At 41.8% G+C, this 19,246-nt stretch overlaps 2 protein-coding genes across 2 annotated transcripts in view; one reads left to right on the top strand and one right to left on the bottom strand.

The window, feature by feature from the left end:
* Positions 1–19,246, top strand: part of R3HCC1 (R3H domain and coiled-coil containing 1) — a 682,694-nt gene that overhangs the window by 566,608 nt on the left and 96,840 nt on the right. The window lies entirely within an intron of this gene.
* Positions 12,267–19,246, bottom strand: part of LOXL2 (lysyl oxidase like 2) — an 836,537-nt gene continuing 829,557 nt past the window's right edge. The window contains exon 14 of the mRNA XM_044083118.1: positions 12,267–15,050. Within this exon, the coding sequence (XP_043939053.1) occupies positions 14,974–15,050 (77 nt within the window). The 3' untranslated portion in view covers positions 12,267–14,973. The remainder of the gene's footprint in view (positions 15,051–19,246) is intronic.

Below are 19,246 nucleotides of genomic sequence, written 5' to 3'. Positions count from 1 at the left end.
CAGACCCCGGCCCTGGTGGATCTGGTGCACATGCGCAAAACAAACAGCACCAAAAACACTTGATCCAGGGATCTGAACTTTGCTTGTGACTTAAACGGAACATGCTGGAGAGAGAGATATGTGTTCCAAAGGATTCCTGCACTATGGAAAAGACTCCCCAACCATGTAAAACAGAGTTCATCCCTGGCTGTAATCATATAAAAACCTTGAGAATTGTTGGGAAATCATAAATTCACCCCACCCCACCCCCCGGTCTGGCCCCCATGTCCCTTATGGACAGAGGCCATCATTAAGAAAAGTATTATGATTAACTAACACCCCCACACAAACATAAATCCTTAGGTATCTGCCTACTAACATGCCCCCCCCCAAATGTTTTCAGGTGCACAGCTAAGCTTGAGCTTGTAAGGATCCTAGTGGTTGTTAGTTGTTAGCCTAGTAATAACCTATGAACCTATTAATAACCATGCCCTCTACTTCACTTGCATTGCCCTGTTCACCAACATCTCTATTTTCCACCTTCTCTTCCTCACAGTTTTCCTGTAAACAATTCTTGTTGTACTTACCCCTCAACCCCCCACTACCTTGTCCTGCTGGCAGTTACTAACATTTTCACTAGAAAGTTCCTTATTAATATTTTGTAATTCAGTGCAATCCATCCAGAAATGGCCTGGCTTGTTACAATACAGTACTTAAAGCCCTTTGGGCTACAGTATTATCCCATATGAAATATTGATGAATCAGCTTATCAAGGCAAAGTTTTACAATGGGTTTAAAGTTACTTTTGCTCTTCTTTATGTTTGCCACACTCCGTGACACCACAGTTGCTGCATAAGCCCTCTGTTTTTATTGAGGAATTACCAGAGTGTTATTGAAGTCAATATCATCTGCCTCTGAAATGTGTGCATCCTGAGGAAGACTCCTTAGTGGAATGGCAACCCCCCCCCACTCCTGTTGCAATATATCAACTTGAATTTAAGTTTCTTCTTGCTTCTACAAGATCATCTCACCGCTGTCCTTTACATCAGACCAAGAAATCGCTGACTCATATGTGGCCTCCTGTTACTGCATCTGAGTTCAATTAGCATGGCATTATCCAGTTCACCTGACTGGATCCTCAGTAACCTCAATAGCTGCTCCATCAAATATATCGTCTGAGATTCGTCACAAAACTGTTTCTGAAGCAGTGTTCTCCTCCATGACTGACATTGCCTTCATTCTCCCAGCCACCACTCGGCTAGGAATGGAACTATGCAAAGACTTTTGGAAGTTTCCTGGTGGCCTTCCCTGAAAAGAGGCACTCAAACTAGTGGGACTAACCCTGTCAACAAAGCATAAATAGATTTATAGTTATGGTGAACATAGTCAAAACAGCTGTATTTTTGTCCAGATATTGTGCTGTCTTTTAATAAAATAAAATATCCTAAGTCATACCAGTGATGCATAGTTTTGGTGTATGCTTGTTGGTTCTTACAGTGTACTGATTTAAAAGATGCTGATTGTATGGATCACTGCTGTAATATCAATAAATAGATTTTTGTTTCAGAAGGCATGGTATCAGGCGTATCTTCTTGAGCTTTGCCTTCTACTGGCCGAGTGAAGTTCTGTGTCCCTGGGACAAGAGCATGTTCCCAGTATAAATGTGCGACATCTACCTGCCCCATCTTTAGCTCTTTCCTACCATAGTATGGTTTGCAGCATTTGTTTAAAAAGCATCATTAGTAGTTCAGTCTGTTCTTCTAGAAATGGCAGAACTCCATTGGAAAGGTTTTTCTTATTCTTTATAGTATTGTAAAGTGTTGCTCGTTTGTGACATGGGCTCAGGTGACCAGTATGTTTCTAGGTATGGCCACCCCAGAGACTGCAAGTGTGCATGCAGTATGCAGATTCCACATATGCTTTACCACACCCAACTGTCTTGGCCCAGAAAATATCACCACTTGTGGTATTTGGGCTGGGTTGAGTAAAATGACTTATTTGGCGGGGGGGGGGGGGGGTATCCTGCTGAAAAAGAACAAAAAAATCCATAAAAGAATCTCCCTAAAGAGAAGGAACAAAGCAGGACAGGAGATGCCACTTTAATCCCTATAGGTCTCCCTAGGCTTGAGGGCACCATCAGTGGAAGTGCTTTTGCAACCCCTGCCTGTGACATCTGTACTGTCTGAAGCTCCTAGTATGGCCAGTTAGGAGCCCAACATGTCCTCCCAAGTCAAAGCTTCTGTCCAAGTTAGCAATGTGGGCACCTGACTCTGATGCTTGATTTTTACATTTGGATGGAGAGGAGTGAATTTTTCAGTGCTTATGTGTGAGTTCATCTGTGGTCTCAAGGTGGAGGTCTGGGATACATCCATGCATCCAAGTCTATGATGAGTGCCCAGCTAGGTTGCTTGACGTTGCCTATTTTGCAGATAGTGGGTGAAATCTTAACATTTCTTTCCCTCCGCTATTCAAAACTGGATCATACTGGCCAAGAACTTTCTGAATTTTACTCATCTGCAGCTTAAGCCGAACCAGACATTTGTACTAGGCATTCCTTCTGTTAAAAGGAAGAGGGAGCTTTCCCCCAGTAGGGAGCCAGAATCTTCAGAGCTGGAGAAGTAAGCTGAGACCTACCAGGATGTCTTTCACTTAAGATTTAGACACAGAGGACACCCTATCCTCTGCCACTCCAACATAGGATGTCTCATTTGGAAATATATTGTGTAGGATAAAGGAGCACTTCATATGGGAAACTGGAACTGGACTGACAGGCTCTTGCCTCCTGAAGTCTGACTGACTGTTTTATAGGGATCAAGTTTCCTACAACTACCTATACAAAAGCCTTATTACTGATACAGCTTTGTGGTCCCTTAACCTGGAAAAAAGGGCTAAATTGGTTCCAGCCCCTAACATAGTCTCCAATGACAGAAGAGTAGAATCGTAGACCTTTTTGAGATCAGGTCAGTATGCCAGCAACTCTGCCCTTCGGGCACACATAACAAAGGACAAGCCTGAGATCTTTAATCAATTAAGGATAAAAGGTGATGTTAATCGTAATGTTCAGAAGGGAAAACTTTTAGAAGCAACACAACTAGCTTCTCGTGGGGGAACAATATTAAATGTAGCTGCAATGCTATCAGTGCAACATCTGAGGCTGTTGTCATAGGTTCATTTATTAGAGACATGCCTGGCTGAGAATACACCTGTTTCCAAAGGAAATCAAAATACCGATCCACAGTGCCCCTTTGGATAACAATTTGCTGTTAGGACCCCATGCCAGTGAACTTTTCAAAACAGTGAAGGAGAATTGGAAAACTTTACAGTCAAGCAGCTGTTTTAGCCCCTTGATCCCCACTGCAACAAAAACTACCCTTCTAAGAGCTGCTTGTTCTGTTACTTCTAGGGAAAAGCAAAAGGATAGGAGGTCAGCTGGCATTATTTGTGAATAAGTGGAAAGAGATAAGACAGGACTAGTGAGTCCTGCAGTCAGTGTCACAGGGATAGTGACTACACTTCCCAGCAAAACTAAAATTCTTAGTCATTCCACCAGTCCCAAGAGAACAAGATGTAGAGATGCCTTTTTATTAGACAATTTTTTCCTGCAAAATGTCATAGACTGAGTACCAGAGGAAGAGAGCACAGTTTTTGTTTAGGATTATGCCTGGTGCCCAGGAATGATGGTCCTTGTTGTATGCCTATCCTGAGCTTGTCAAAGTTAAAAAAACTCTCTGAAAGTTCCAAAATTATGTTGATAACTGCAGGTTATCCTAGTCCATCCCTTCACAGAAACACTTATGGCGACTTTGGACCTCAGACTACCAACATATATACATCCACAAAGATTGCAGCTGCTTTCTCAGGTGCGAAGGGGATGGCTCTTCTTATGTTTGCCTCTTTTCCCTTTGGAATGGCTACTACTCCCAGGACCTTTAAAATGTGCTTGGGCCCACTAATTATATTTTTTGAAACAAGGGGTATTCATACCTATCCATATCAGGATAACCGTCTCACCCAGACTGTGTTCAGAGGGGGTGTAGAAAGGGTGCTGCTGTTTAGCCTAAGTTATTTGTAGAATTTAGGTCACTCTCTGCCTGTCTTCCAAAGACACACTTATCTGCATCCAGAATAGTGGATGTCCTTCAAGGATGCATCTGCAGTCTTTACAAATGGGTTGTCCTGTCGTCAGGCAGCCCTTCGGTCGGCCGGATTCCAAAGTCTGGGTCTGGCTTCGGCTGGTGTCGCACTTCACCCGACGTCATTGCGGCAGTTTTTCAGGTATAAAGGCATCAGCCGACGCCATTTTCCCCAGTCTTTCTTGCCGCGTGGCGCCCGAAGCAGAAGCTGTTCGCAAGTGCCGGTCGGTCAGATCCAGAGATTACTACTATCGAATACTACTTCGAAGACTTCTATAAAGCTAAGTACCCCGTTGGGGACTCTTTCTTGCCTCAGCCGATGTCAGAGAAAGTTAATAACTGTTTATCTTGTGGGAAACAAATACCTCATAAAGATTTCCACTCCTATTGCATACATTGTTTAGGCCCAGACCACGACGTAGCAGCTTGTCTAGCCTGTGCTTCTTTTAACCGGCGGACGCTTAGACGTCGCTCGGACTTTGCTGAACAGATTTTCGGCTCCGATTTTGCCTACATTATGCCGTCGGATCCTCCGACTATGCAAATAACCAAAAAACGCGAAGAAAAGGGCCGACACTCGCGGTCGGCGGTTTCGGCCGAAACCGCGGTTAAGCAAACCACGAGTGTCTCGGTTTCGGCCGAAACCGAGCAAGCGGTTCTTTCTTCTGCTGACAACTTGCCTTCTACCGAGGCCTCTTCTAACCTGGTAGAAACGGCTTCTGAAATCCAATCTTCTGTTGCGATTTCACAGGATTTATCAGACACCATACCCCTCGATATTTCTACCCCTGCACGTGGAGCTGCTAGGCCTCCTCCAGCTATATCTATAAAGGCCTTTAACAGGGCTAAAGCAGCCAAAGCATCAAAGCCTGTGCCTGCCAAGCCCCCCTCTCACAGGCCCACCACCAGCTCCCATATGCTTTCTTTGGCAGAGGATCTCATCTCTTTAATCCGTGGAGCCCAGCCTCATCCAGACAGGGCCTCTCTCCCTCCTCCAGAAAAGAGGCCTAGAGCAGAGCCCCCTTAGCCAGTAGCCACAGATGACTCCTCTGATGACTCAGATCATACAGATCCTCCTGAGGCTTCTTACTCTCCTTACGAAGACTCTGATGCTGAGGAGTCCATCCCTTCAGCCTCTCCTCCTGAGGAATTTTCCTTTGGGGAAACCTTGCATGCTATGAGGGAACATTTCCAGTGGCAGGGCCAGGATTTCTCAGACTCTAGAAAAAGGCTTAGGACCTTTCTACACTTGCCACAGCATAGGCCTTTAGCTATACCTCCAATTCTATCTGTTGTTGATGATGCATTTAATGATGCTTGCACTGCTCCTGATACTTTACCTCCGGCCCCTGTTAAGCCCGATAGGTACTACAGGGTCCCGGACACTCATCACCACTTATATAAGGCTCCTTTTGCAGATCCAGAGACTATCTCCCAGGGCCCTAAAGCTGTAGCAGCTACTTCTTCTAAAAACCCCCTCCCTCTGAAAGGGAATCCAGGTCCTTAGAGAGATGGGGTAAAAAAGTTTACACCTCTGCTACTTTGTCAGCTAGAGCTTTGAACTGCCAATTTCATATGATTCAATATCAAGAGTTTATGCTCGACCAGTTGACTAAAAAGCTGTCCTCAGAAGAATCTTTAGATAAAAAGTATGTTCAAGAAATGTTACATAACATACAGCAGGTTAGTAACCATTCTTTAAAATGTGGCTATGATGCACTGGAGGCTTCCTTTAGATCAGCCATGACTGGCACAGTTATCAGGAGGCATGCATGGTTGAAAGAACAGGCATTACCAGACCATGTCAAAACTAAGCTTTTGGATGCACCTATGGACAAGGTCAATTTATTTGGTGCTCCCACAGCAGGTACTAAAAAAGATGGAAGAGAAAGCAAAATCTGTGCAAACAGTGAAAAATTTCTTACAAGTTCAACCTCCAAGGTTTAGCAGGAACTGGCCCTCCAAGAATTGGTCCTTTCCGGACTCCTCTAAGGCACAAAGAGGCAGGAATAGGCGCTCTAGAGGCAGAAACCAATCCAGGGGTGCCTACAGGGGTCGCCAGTGGCAGGGTAACAACCAACGAGGCACGGATACAGCCACCACCACTACAACAACTCAATCACAGTGACTTGGCGGTGGCACCGCCAACCAGGGAACAACTAGAAGCACCCTTAGGCGGAAAGCTGACATTATTTACAAGAAACTGGCACTGCATTACAAGAGAAAAATGGATTTTGCAGACTATAGACAAAGGTTACAGGTTCCATTTCCATACACTACCAGTAAAGAGAGGAATGCCAAATCTACCACCTTCTCAAAGGACAGAAGCTCTAAAACAAATATCTCAATTATTAACAATGAGAGCTGTGGAAAAGGTACCATTTATGGAGCAAGGAAAAGGATTTTACTCCAGGCTCTTCCTGGTACCAAGAAAACAAAACAAATGGAGGCCTATTCTAGACCTGTCCGCTTTAAACACATTCCTCATTGTTCCAAAATTCAAAATGCTGACCCTACAGCAGCTTCTTCCCATGCTGGGCAAGGAGTCTTGGCTGGTAACTCTAGATCTCAAGGAGGCATACCTGCACGTCCCCATAAGACCAATTTGCAGAAGATACCTCAGATTTCTTGCAGGATCAGAGCATTATCAATTCTCAGCATTGCCCTTTGGCTTATCTACTGCGCCCAGAGTGTTCACGAAATGCCTGGCATCAGTAATCGCTCATTGCAGACTTCAGGGAATTCAAATCTATCCCTACCTGGACGACTGCCTGATACAAGCGGACAACAAAACAAACTAACAGAAGACTTACAAAGAGTCATCTACCTGCTGCAAGCCCTGGGATATACAGTCAATACAAAAAAGTCAAGGCTGATTCCATCCCAAAGAATAACCTTTCTGGGTGCAGAACTGGACACATCAAAACAAATGGCATTCCTAACTGCAGAAAAGAAAGAGCAACTTCCTCTCTACTTCTTGGCATTAACAAAGCAGAGCCATCTAACTGCAAGAAAAGTGCTTCAAGCTCTAGGCTTCATGGCATCCTGCATAATACTGGTACCTCATGCCAGGCTGCATATGAGAAAGCTACAGTGGTACCTAAAGAATTTGTGGTCTCAGCACAAGCACAGCCTAGAAACCAAAATTCCAATGATCCCATGCCTGAAGCAAGAGTTCTTATGGTGGGCTCAGGCCTGTCAATCAAACACAGGACTGCCCTTCTGCAAAAGTCAACCAAGACAAACCATCACGACAGATGCCTCAGACCTCGGTTGGGGGGCATACATAATGGACAAGTGCATTCAAGGCCTATGGACTCAAGACCAGCTGCATCTACACATAAATCTAAAAGAAATGATGGCAGTAAAATTGGCAATCCAGGCATTCAGACCTTTTCTCCAAGAAGGCCAGTTGATGATAAGGACAGACAACACCACAGTTATGTGGTACATCAACAAACAGGGAGGCACACACTCATACCCTCTATGCCGGCTGGCACAGGACCTATGGGATGTGGCTCTGAGCTACAACATTCAGCTACAGGCAATTTATGTACCAGGGAAAGAAAACATTCTAGCAGACATATTAAGCAGAACTACAACAGATGCCCACGAATGGATGCTGCATCCGGACATCTTCAAAACCATCACAAGAGAATGGGGTGTACCACAAATAGACTTGTTTGCATCCCCTTTCAATCACCAGTTGAAGAAATTCTGCACAAGGACTTACCACCCACTTGCTTAGAAGGTGGACTCCCTATCCTTCAGTTGGAAAAACCTGACAGCATACGCATTCCCACCACTTCCTTTGATGCACAAGGTGCTTCTCAAAATCAAAGAGGAACGTCCGAGGATCATTCTGATAGCCCCAGACTGGCCAAGACAACATTGGTATCCACTGCTGAGGAGCATGTCCCGGGAACAAATATGGACACTGCCCCTGATCCCATTACTGCTCACACAGAACAACTACAACATTCTGCATCCAAACCTAAAAACTCTGCAGCTAACTGCCTGGAACATTACATAACAGCAATTGACACAAATTTATCCCAAAGGGTTAAAGACATAATCCTGGAGGCTCGTAGACCTTCAACAAGAAAGAATTATGCAGCAAAATGGAAAAGATATCTCATCTGGAGTACTGCAAATGGGCAAGATGTGACACTGGTGAACATAGCCAACATCCTGGAGTACTTGGCGGAGCTCTACCATACAGGCCTGTCCTATTCCTCCATCAAGATACATGCCTCAGCTATTTCAGCAGAATACAGCTTGGATCCTCCTGTCTTCTCGCATCCTCTGCTCAGACAGTTTCTGAGAGGAATTAAAAATGTAAAACCTCCCAGGAAACCTCCATTGCTAACATGGGACTTGAACTTTGTGCTAGAAAAACTGACTCTACCTCCTTTCGAACCAGCAGCTACAGCAGAATTGCAATACTTATCCTGGAAGACTGCTTTCCTGCTGGCTATAACTTCAACAAGAAGGGTCTCTGAACTACAAGCATTAATGGCAGTACAACCCTTCCTGATCTTCCATCAAGATAGAGTGTCCATGAGGACAAATCCTACATTTATGCCTAAGGTGGTATCCAGAGTCTCTTTAAATCAGGCTATCCACATTCCTACATTCTTCCCCAATCCACAGAACAGGGGAGAAAAGCTCTGACATACCCTGGATGTACACAGACAATTACGCTACTACCTGGACAGGACAAAAAACAATAGAAAAACTGACCAGCTTCTGGTAGCATATGCAACAGGAAAAGAAGGAAAACCAATTTCTAAACAGACAATCTCAAAATGGATAGGAAATTGCATTAGATTTTGTTACTCCTACCATGGAAAGAAAACTCCAGAGAACATCAGGCCTCACTCCACAAGGGCTACAGCCACTACCACAGCTTTCTTACGAGGAGTGGCTACCAAGGACATTATAGAGGCTGCTACTTGGACCTCCGTGCATACATTTGCCAAGCATTATAACTTACCTCTATACTCTAGATCCCGTGCTGGTTTTGCCACTGCTGTTTTGCAAGGGATCCTAACTACACCATAATCTCTTCTCATTTCCTCCTCCCCTAGTTTAGCTATGGTATTCTACCCATTTGTAAAGACTGCAGATGCATCCTTGAAGGACATAGTACAGTTTTGTACCTACCATAAATGTAGATGTCCGAGAGGAATGCATCTGCAGTCAGGATTACCCACCCTCCTTCCCCTCTGAGGTACTCCTAGGGTATTTGCCAATCTTCAGCTAGCTTGGGGGGGATCTATTATGGTGTATTTGTTTGTATATATGTACATACATGCTTATTTTATGTGTTTGCTCTTTACTATTTGGAAACTTTGGCATTTATCCAAATTTAGCCATCCTAGAGGGCATCTGGGGCAAGAAACACTGAGGAAAATGGCGTCGGCTGATGCCTTTATACCCGAAAAACTGCTGCAATGACGTCGGGTGAAGTGCGACACCAGCCGAAGCCAGACCCAGACTTTGGAATCCGGCCGACCGAAGGGCTGCCTGACGACAGGACAACCCATTTGTAAAGACTGCAGATGCATTCCTCTCGGACATCTACATTTATGGTAGGTACAAAACTGTACTTTTTCCTGGGAGCCCTTGTGGACTCAAACAGCCAGAAGGCATTCCTTACATTCGGACAAGATAGAATTCTTGTTAGGGGACATTTTTCTGACTTCCCCGATGTTTATTTCAGGAGAATAGTTATGCATTCTGGGGTATATGACATTAACAGTTTTGATGGAACCCATGACAAGACTGCATTTGAGAAACCTTCAGTGGTACCTCAGGTGCATTTTGAGTTAGCCCAGTCAATCCTTGATGATGATGCTTCTCTTGCCTTGCATTCACCTGGAACTCAATTGGTGGTACAGCAAATCTAAACTGTCCCCTGTCAATCAGATTCTGATCACAAGTGCCTCAGACACAGTCTGATAAGCCTTCAGTGGGGAACACTAAGTCCAGAATACCTCAGGACAACTGTCATCTCAAGATATGTTAACATACAAGGAAATAATGACAGTGGTGATCCATGTTATCAGGTCTTTCAAGAGTGAGTGGAAGCCAGGATCCTTACATCTAATGACAGACACCACCACAGTGGTGCAATAGATGTGAGGGGCTCATTCACATCCCATTATGCAGGTTAGCATTGACTGTTGAGGAAATGGCGGCAGAGCCAGGCACCTAAGAGCTTTTTTTCATTCCATCCAAGCAGGACTCCCTGGCAATTCAGCTGAGGAGAACAGAAGCAGATGGTCTCAAATGGTCAATTGACGGAGATGTTTTTCTTTTGTTCGCTTATTGGGGGTTGGGGAGGGAGTGGTTGTATCAGAAAACAAGTCTTGCTGGAAATTCCATCAAAGGTTGAGGATGTTATTTACTTAGAATTTACTTCTCCTAGCAATAGACCGTTAAAAAATCCTGTTCCAGAGTGTTAGTAGGAAAGCATAAAAAAAGACCTTTCCAGTTTTCTTATTCCCAGACATTTGTAATAAACCATTTAACTCTGATGGCATTATCTCCATGTCCTGCTGAATGTGATATGGGAGAAAACATTTACTCTGTCTCAGCTTATGAGCCTTTTGATTCTGCTCAAGAGGTCTTCAGTACAGCAAGGTCTGCAGATTTTCTGAGTAGAAGCAAGAAAGATTTGACACTCCTATCCTTTAGGCACCTTTTTTGGAGAAAAGATAGCGAGTCCTTGTGGACTTCAGGAGGAAAGATATTGAGTACTCATTTAAAAGGTATCACACCTGTATTCCACACATTAAGAACTGTGTTTTAGTCACCTTGTAGTGTTCATGGAGTACAGGCTGCACTTCTCAGTACAGCGTCTTCTGTATTCACAACTTTATTTTACTGCATCACTGTCATTTTTGTGACAGTCTCTCTCCAGTGTAATATGCAAATAAATAAGAGATCGACACCCTCTCCGAGTGAATGTCTCACCCTGTGTCCTCAGATTGCACTACTGTCTTGTAACCTTGAATGTTGCATCCTTATTATGTAATGACTTTCAGGACTTCTTTTCATTCTCATGGCTCCTGTGCTGTAGAATGCATGTGATTTATTTGGTACTGAACTTTGTGCTTTTTTAAACTGTACCTGAGAGGTTAGATCCAACCCATAAAAACAGCACTTTGCAACACAAATAAGTTATTTCATAGTAAAACACACCGTACATAACAAACCAAACACGTATTAAAGCAAAACACCTTTGCAGTTCAAGTCAGATGTGCATTTATTTTATTTGGCAAGTAAAATTTGTCCCTCATAGAACAGAGGAGCAATGAAGCACCATTATTTTGTTCACAAAAATATGCATACTTTAGAAAGGTAAATGCGCGTTTTAAAACATTTCATATCCCTGATGTTTATGCAAGTAAGATATACATAAAAAAGCATAATAACTGAGAGTACAATATTTTTTTCATTCTAGGGCCACATAGATGAGAAAGCATGCCTTGTGGCCCTTTTTCCCCTCATTATCTGCATCTGTAAAGAAAGATTTTTACACTGAGCCATAAAATATTAGCCATAAAATATTAGTAAGACAGAATGTGTATACTGGCAATTTGTGGTTAATGGGACCTTGATTGATACTGAATCTTAAATCAAGCACTAACTTTGAATAATTTGTATTGGAATAAAAGGTCAGGTAGTCCTGATACACCATCAGTATAAGTGTCTGCTTTAGTATGCTGAGGAGTACTTAGCCACAGTATAAATATTTCAGGAATCTATTGTAAAAGAATGAAGATTTAAGTTCTTACTATAGTAATAGTTTGGGCACTGAGAACATAGCACTCAAATGTAGTGGTCTGAAAAAAATATAAAGCAGTCATCTGCATGGTGCATGTAACCCCCTGTGTCCCAGAAACTTGAACAACAGTGACTTGGAATGTCTCAGAAGTTTTTATTCCTTTGTGTAGAATATTGTGGTTGATATTCAGAGTGCCAAGATGCTTGGAAATATGTTCTTAGGACTCCTGTCAGCAACAAGTAGATGGTTGAAAGATGTGGCAAATGGTATTGTTTTGTAAACCAAGATTTTCCCATAGGTTGAAAATGACAAAGCTGTGTTTTAGCATAAGAAAATTATACTGTGCATAGTTTTTATTATCCCGTGTAAGAGTAATTTTGTCTACTAAATGGAGGAGGAATAATATCAGTCTTTGCTGTTGAGTGATGACAATCCCCACCCCAACTCTTACCTCCCTGATCTTTTAGCAGGGGTAGGATTGGCTGTCAGTGGATGTTTAAGGGAGCATAAGACTGTCCCCATCTCCTACCTCCCTTATCTTTTAGCAGGGGTAAAATTGGCTGTTAATGGATGTTTAAGCAAGGGAACATAAACTACCATCCATTTTAAGTGTGTCGTAGGCTTCTCTGATGTACTGAACTTCACACCTATAACTTGCAGAGTCTTTAAATTATGAAATGGCACATTGCTTCAGAGTTTTTCAGGTGTTGATAAAATCTCTATGAAAAACATTTCCTATATACTTCAGTAAGAGCTGTTCCTCTACTGTCTTTTTTATACGTTGCACTCTAGAGAAGGTGGAGGATTTTCTAAACCAAACAGATGCTTGTGACAGAATCCATCTTTACTTATATTTGGGTGATCGTTTAGTTCAGGGTCAAGTGGGAGCATTGTTGATCATGTAGGTATTTTGGAAAGGGTTATTAAAATGTTTTCTAGCAGGCAGGTTTTAAGTAACTGTTTTAGTTGAAGTGCATTTCACAAGAAAATATCTGTGGTATTCTCTAGTATGTCATGTAGAGAGATGCTGGTGGAGAAGAAAGTTCTGCCCGACTAAAATGAAAGCTTTATCTACAAGTCTGTTCTCTCAACTTTTGGGCACATTCAGAAAATGCCGTCATTGATGGGAAATAAATGCTCTAACATTAAGGTAATAAGATTTGATGACCAGAAGGTGACACTGGCTAGCTTATTCATGTCCATCATAGTTTAGAGGTAGCAAACCAAAAGCAAGCAGCTGGAAATTTTCACTGAACAACTGATTCATTTTAGAGTCCCAAGTGTTCCCTGTTGTAGTGATTCACCTTTCTTTAGTATGTCAGTAGGCATAGGTTTTAAACAATTCTGACTTATTCCAGCACTGTGTTTCTGACCATATTGGAATTAGTAATATAGTTTTACTGCAAATTTTAATTTATAGAGATAGATACTGCTTGATTATTTTAAGCTGATGAACATTACTAGTCTCAGGATGACTTTCAAATTGGTTACCCATCTGCTGCTAGACCAGAGTATACATTTGTCAAGTCCATGCAGAAATTTGTAGCACTGATCTGAAAGTAGGGTGAATCATTATTTTGCTGTGTAGTGTTAACTGCAGAAACGTAATTGTTCTGCCTTTGTTGCAAAGTAGGTTTTCTGATTTTCCTTGTCAGCTCCATGATTTTGTAGTGTGTAAAGTAGTGTGTAATATTGTACTTATTGCACCAACTCTGATTTACATCTTGCACAGCAGTGACAATCTCAAGACAGACTCTTGAGTAGGAGACTGGAACTTTGTACTTCTTGGGCCACTGTAAAAGTATAGCAGAATGCATATATAAACTTTTTTTTTTTTTATTTTCAGATCCTTGTTAAATGTTTGAAAGAGAAATGTCAAAGCAGGGACTGTTTGTCCACCTAAAGAAAACCCATTACTTTTAGTGGTTATGACCTCTGTATCTGGAACACAGTTCACCTTTGATGGGACTACAGTTGTGTCTGTAAAACACTGCACTAAACATGCACCTTATAAATAGCATTATACATCTCAGTTTGTAGCAGCTGCCCTTAGATTGTTTGAGATACGTATGGAACGTAATCCAAGTTCCAGGAGCTTTCCCTAGTCTTTGTTTTGTTGTGAAATGATAGGATTGTGGTTAGCCTGAAATGGGTGCTGTCTATCCTTCAGTGAATTGTAAATCCCTTGTACTTTTGAGTTTGCAGCATTCAGAGCATCAGAGAAATGTCAGTAATACAGTAAAATAATCTTTTATGATGATATTCAGAATGTTTAATTCAGTAATTCTCTTTCAAGAAGGCCTGCATTAGCAGATGTAGTAAAAATGAACCACTTTGTACTACTGATATCAATATTCCTAAATTAAAACTGATTGCCTGCACAGGTTTTCAGTATGATAGCCAGTAGTATATTGTTATTTGTAGTTTGATGACCCCAGAAAACATATTATTTATTTTAACTTGTATCTAGCTACACATTCATAAACTTTGAATCCAAAGAAGCTGTAGCCTTTCAAAATGTAAAGTGGTTAACATTCTGTAATTCTTTGCATCAGCCTTTAGCAGCACAAACGTGTGTCCCACCTGTTATTGCTCAGTGTATCTAGAAGTTTCTCTGTGCCGTGCTGCATGCTTTGCCTTGATGATGAAAATGTGCATAAGAAGTTCAGATGATCAGTTGTCTTGACTGCTAAGTAAGGTACTGATGACTACTTTATCCAGTACATTCCCCCAAACAGCACAGTGGTGGTTGACGTGGTTAGGTTAAAACACAAGCAGGTGTGAAACCTGTAATTATTGCTTGACAAAAGTGAAATCCATCCTCATGATTATTTTGTCAAAATGACCAGTAAATGGCTTTGAAAGCAAGGTGTAATAGAACACAGAGCACCAAGGTTATAAGTATTTGCATAAATAAGTAGTGGGTTGTATCGATGGGTCACTTTTGCAGCACTGTTTGTCTCTTTTTATGTATAGTTTTTAAATATATTTTTGGAGGTCTGAATCTTTTTACAAAAAAGCTTCCATGCCTGTGAAAATATTTTTCACTGCATTCTCTTTCTTTTATCATGCAGTTAAGCGGTTGTTGAGGAGTCCAGAAAAATGGTCGAACCTTTCTTCCACTTCATCGCTGAATGAGCCACCTTAAACATAAAAATAATAGTGAAAACATCATACTGAACCATTCAAATTCATTTTTATTAGTATATTACTGTAATGATTTACCCAAGTCCCTAAACATTGCTGAAGTTATTTACAATATCAAAACTGTGACCCACAGAGATCCCACTGGATAATTCTGTGTTTCATTTTGTGGTGCAACCTGTAAATGTTAACGCATTTTTTCTGAAAGATGGCTGGTCCAGCAGTGACCTGTTGGGTAGTTTTCTTGTTCTGCTCTACACAGAATGTGCAGATCTTAATCTTAATTATTACTATTTAGTAAGCCACATAGAAATAATTTGTGAGCTACAACTTTTGCAGATGTCTTAAGAATATTTAATTATGCATAGTATATGCAAACTACCTAAATAACGAGACAGAAAATAGTCAGACATGAAGATTTATTTATTTTCTATCCTGACAGTTTTTTTTTACTTACCTGTATGTTTCACATGTCCACCATTGTGCAAGGGAGCTATCGTTTCCAAGCACTAGTACCAAAACTTTTGGTATCATGGAAGATGGCTTAACCAGACTTTGATAACTGCCTGAAGATTCCTGTCAGTCTCGCAGTTCTTGTTTTTTCTGATCATGCTGCTGCCCTTAACTGTGTACCTTTGACCTATACTGTCACTTTACTTAATTTTTGCTTTGCAAACATAGCCCTAAAAATCCTTACTTTTTTAACCAGTGTCTTACCATTTTTGAACTTCTGTCACTTTCCATTGAAATAATCCCTTTCTGACTGTTCATGCGTTCTTCAGTTTGTATTAAGATTGTGTATATCCAGGGGTATATCCTTCTATAGAGCCACCTTGGCTTGCCATTTTTTTTTCCTGAACTTAGGCCTTTTTATTCCTGTTATTACGCCTCACCATTTTCATGAATAACTACTTTTCCAGGGTAGCCTTATCCAGTTATGTGTTGTATTTGCTCCCTAGAGGTTTCTCAACATTGCACGTTTAGCTTTTGCACTCCTGTCACATCACATCTCTTAGATTGATGACTCTTTAGTGTGCTGTTTTTGCTATGATACACAGAATTATTGCATTTTCATTTCCGTATGCAGTTTCTGTTTACACAATGTATCTTGTGCTGTAGCTGTAGTTTACGCTTTAGCTTTTGCATTCTTCGTGCTACATCACCTTTCTTATCGGTGAAGATGCAGACTGGTGAGAAAGTAGTTCTTTTGTTACGTGTCCTGTTCTCCATTTGTTTTTACTACCACTTAAGTATTCTCTTATTTTAACACTTGTCTCTATATTTCCTTTCTTATTTCATTTTTGTATGTCTTAAATTTTATGATAGAAGAAGAAAGTAAGACATTGGAGTGCAGTATAATCTTTAGAGTGAAAAAGAAACCCCGACTTCTAGTGCTGGCCCTTGCAGTATCCTCCCTAACTCACACCTTTCGTAAGAGAAAATAGAAAATGCAACTGAAGTTTAACTGCAAAGATACCAAATTGCATTAAGTCATGATTGGACAGCCATGGGAGGCAACTGTGACTATCAAGTAATCCATCCAATTGAAAATAAATCATAAAAAATCAGTGTCATATTTAGGTATTCTTTCTGTGTCTATTCTTTGATTTTCATATTTCTGTCTTGTGCTTGTTAGTCAAAATTTCCTATTTCCATCAGTGATTTTTTTGAGGGGAGGGGGATTGGTAACCTTATTCCAGTAGTGCAGAACATTATTTATATTGGTACCTACTATCAGCAGAGCACATTTTTGTTAAAATGCTTATCCACTTTCACTTATAGACATCCAGAACTCAAATATGGATCTTTTATAAGCTGTAACATTTGAGTAGGTCTGGGAAGGATGGTTTTAAGCCTAATTTCTTGTCTGCAGTCATACCAGAAATGTTTTAACTCATTGGGTGGTGTTTAGGGAAGATTTGAAGAATAGATTTTTATTAAATTGAGTATCCTACCTACTTCTTCTGCTCTGTGCCTTGTTAAATTTCAGTAGCTAAACTCCACTCCCCCACATCTCTTTTGCCTGGATTAATGGGTGTATTCAATGCTATTGCTGTCACCCCAAAGTTGTCCACATTTTTTCTCTGGCAGATGTCAAGAAAGATCACTTGTATCTGATGTCTAAAGAAAAATGTAGTCATAATCCTTTTAAATACCTATGTAGTCACAAGGCTACAAAAACGTCTGGTTGATGACAGAAGCTTTTCATTAGTCCACTTCAGCACTACTTGCTGAAATGTAGCCAGGAGTGGAAGAGATCTGAAAAAGAACTTCATTCAGATGAATGCTGGCAGAGTTGCTTTTTCACACGAGGCACAACTTTAGATCCGAAAGTTATTCTTGATTGCTTGATTTCTTTTCAGAGTTGTTTAGTCTCTTGAAAGACCATTTGTTTTCTCTCATTAGTTCTGCATCCTGTTTCTCTCACTAGTTTTGCATACTGTTTCTCACTTACCTTTGTATAGATGCCTTGCATAGGCACCTCCCTTGTGAGTAAATTCTGATTCCAGTTGGAGACATTTGCTTCCCATATTTTTCTTAGGAGGGTTATCTCCATGTGAAGTACAGTCCTTTGAAATAGCCATATTTAGTTCTAGTCGCACACAATTTCTGTCCTGCCTCCTTCCCCAGGCTGACCTTTGTAGGGTTCCCAATATTCTGGGGCTTACATTGGACTTTACAGGTTACCTTGTTCCACTTTTATCCACAGTTAGCTTTGAAAATGTTTTTTCTCATCATCCTTGAAGTTGAACACAGCTTGCATTAGACAGCCTTGCAGTAGCTAAGAAGACTGTTCTGATGCTATCCGTGTCATTATTATTCACAGATGGGTCTAGGATCAGAGCCGACAACTTCTCAGACAGATCCAGAGCTCAAGCTTCTCCCCTTCCCATAATCCCTTGCTACCTTCTAACCCTCAGATCTCTTTTGCCAATGAATCACTCCAGATGTAGTCCAGGCTGATGGTCAGGGTATCGTAGATAAGTACCTTTTTCTTGGCTTATTTTCATTTCTTTCCTTTGTAGGCTATCTTTGCTGTCTTTAACAGACTTTAGTTAGTTGTAATTCCTCCCCTCCCTGTTAGAACTTAGTTGTTGGTGTAGGTGGGTTCTCCCCTCTTCTAGTGCTTGGTGCTTTGCACCTTTTTCTTAAAGTCGTCCCTTTGTATTTAAAAAAAAAAAAAAAAACAAAAGTGTGTGTGTGTCTGTGTGTTTGTGTGTGTGGTACTTGGACAGGTTGTCTAATAAGCCTGCAGGCTTTAAGAGGAGCTTCTTATGCAGTCAGAAGATGCCTTGCTCTAACTCGCATGAGGAGTGTCTAGGATCAGCTCACCTGGAAGTTGAATGCGACATTTGTGCTGCATTTAACCCCTAGGCCCTAGTAGAGTGCCTCAATAAGCTTCTCCTCAAGGGCTTGGCTCGGGGTGGTCCTCTGCCTTCGGACTCTCATTCCAAGTCCTCGCAGGAACCGAAGAAGAGACCAACTCCTACCACTGGGGTGTCGTCTTCATTCCCTAAAAAGTTGAGGCTCTCGGATCGCAGATCCCCAGATCTGAGTCCAGTCTCTTCAGCTTTGGATCCGAGGTCTGTCATTCCTAGAGCTTCGGATCAGAGACTCTGAGCCAAGGCTTTGTCAGATCGGAGGCCTTTGGATCAGAGTAGAAGCAAGCCATCCCCAGATCTGACCAGTTTCAGATCTTTCTGGTATGGCTGCCAAGCCTTCGGATCCTACAAGGTTGTCTGATCCGAAAGTACCATTGGATCCTGTTGTAGAGGGTTCCCCTTCTGGGTCTTCCAGGAGATCGGATCCCAGACGTCAGAGCTGATGAACTTCTTGAGGCCATAGAACTTTGGGATCCAAGGCTGGATCATCCAGATGTCTCCTTCCCTCGGACATGGATAAGATGATGAGGAATTTCCTCAAAGCCCAAATTGAGTTGGGCTTGCTGTCATTCCCTGCTCATGTGGCAAGGGGACCCTCCCCATCCACAGGTCTCCATTGTCCTCTTCCAATCCAACAGGTTTTGGAACATCAGGACTAGGAGATTCGTAGTGAGAGGCCGACTGTGTATGGTATCCCCCCTCCCCCTTCTCAACCCATCAGGGTCCCCTGCCTGGCTCTGTTCCGCAGCTCTCAGACCACAGTGGGCCTCATCTCAGAGTGGTTGGTGCTGGTTCCCCTGGGGGTGGGTTTC

The sequence above is a fragment of the Protopterus annectens genome, chromosome 9.part0 (assembly GCF_019279795.1).
Source record: "Protopterus annectens isolate FY-2018-M chromosome 9.part0, PAN1.0, whole genome shotgun sequence".
In the NCBI taxonomy this organism is placed as follows: Eukaryota; Metazoa; Chordata; order Ceratodontiformes; family Protopteridae; genus Protopterus; species Protopterus annectens.
This window is presented reverse-complemented; position numbering and strand designations above follow the sequence as displayed.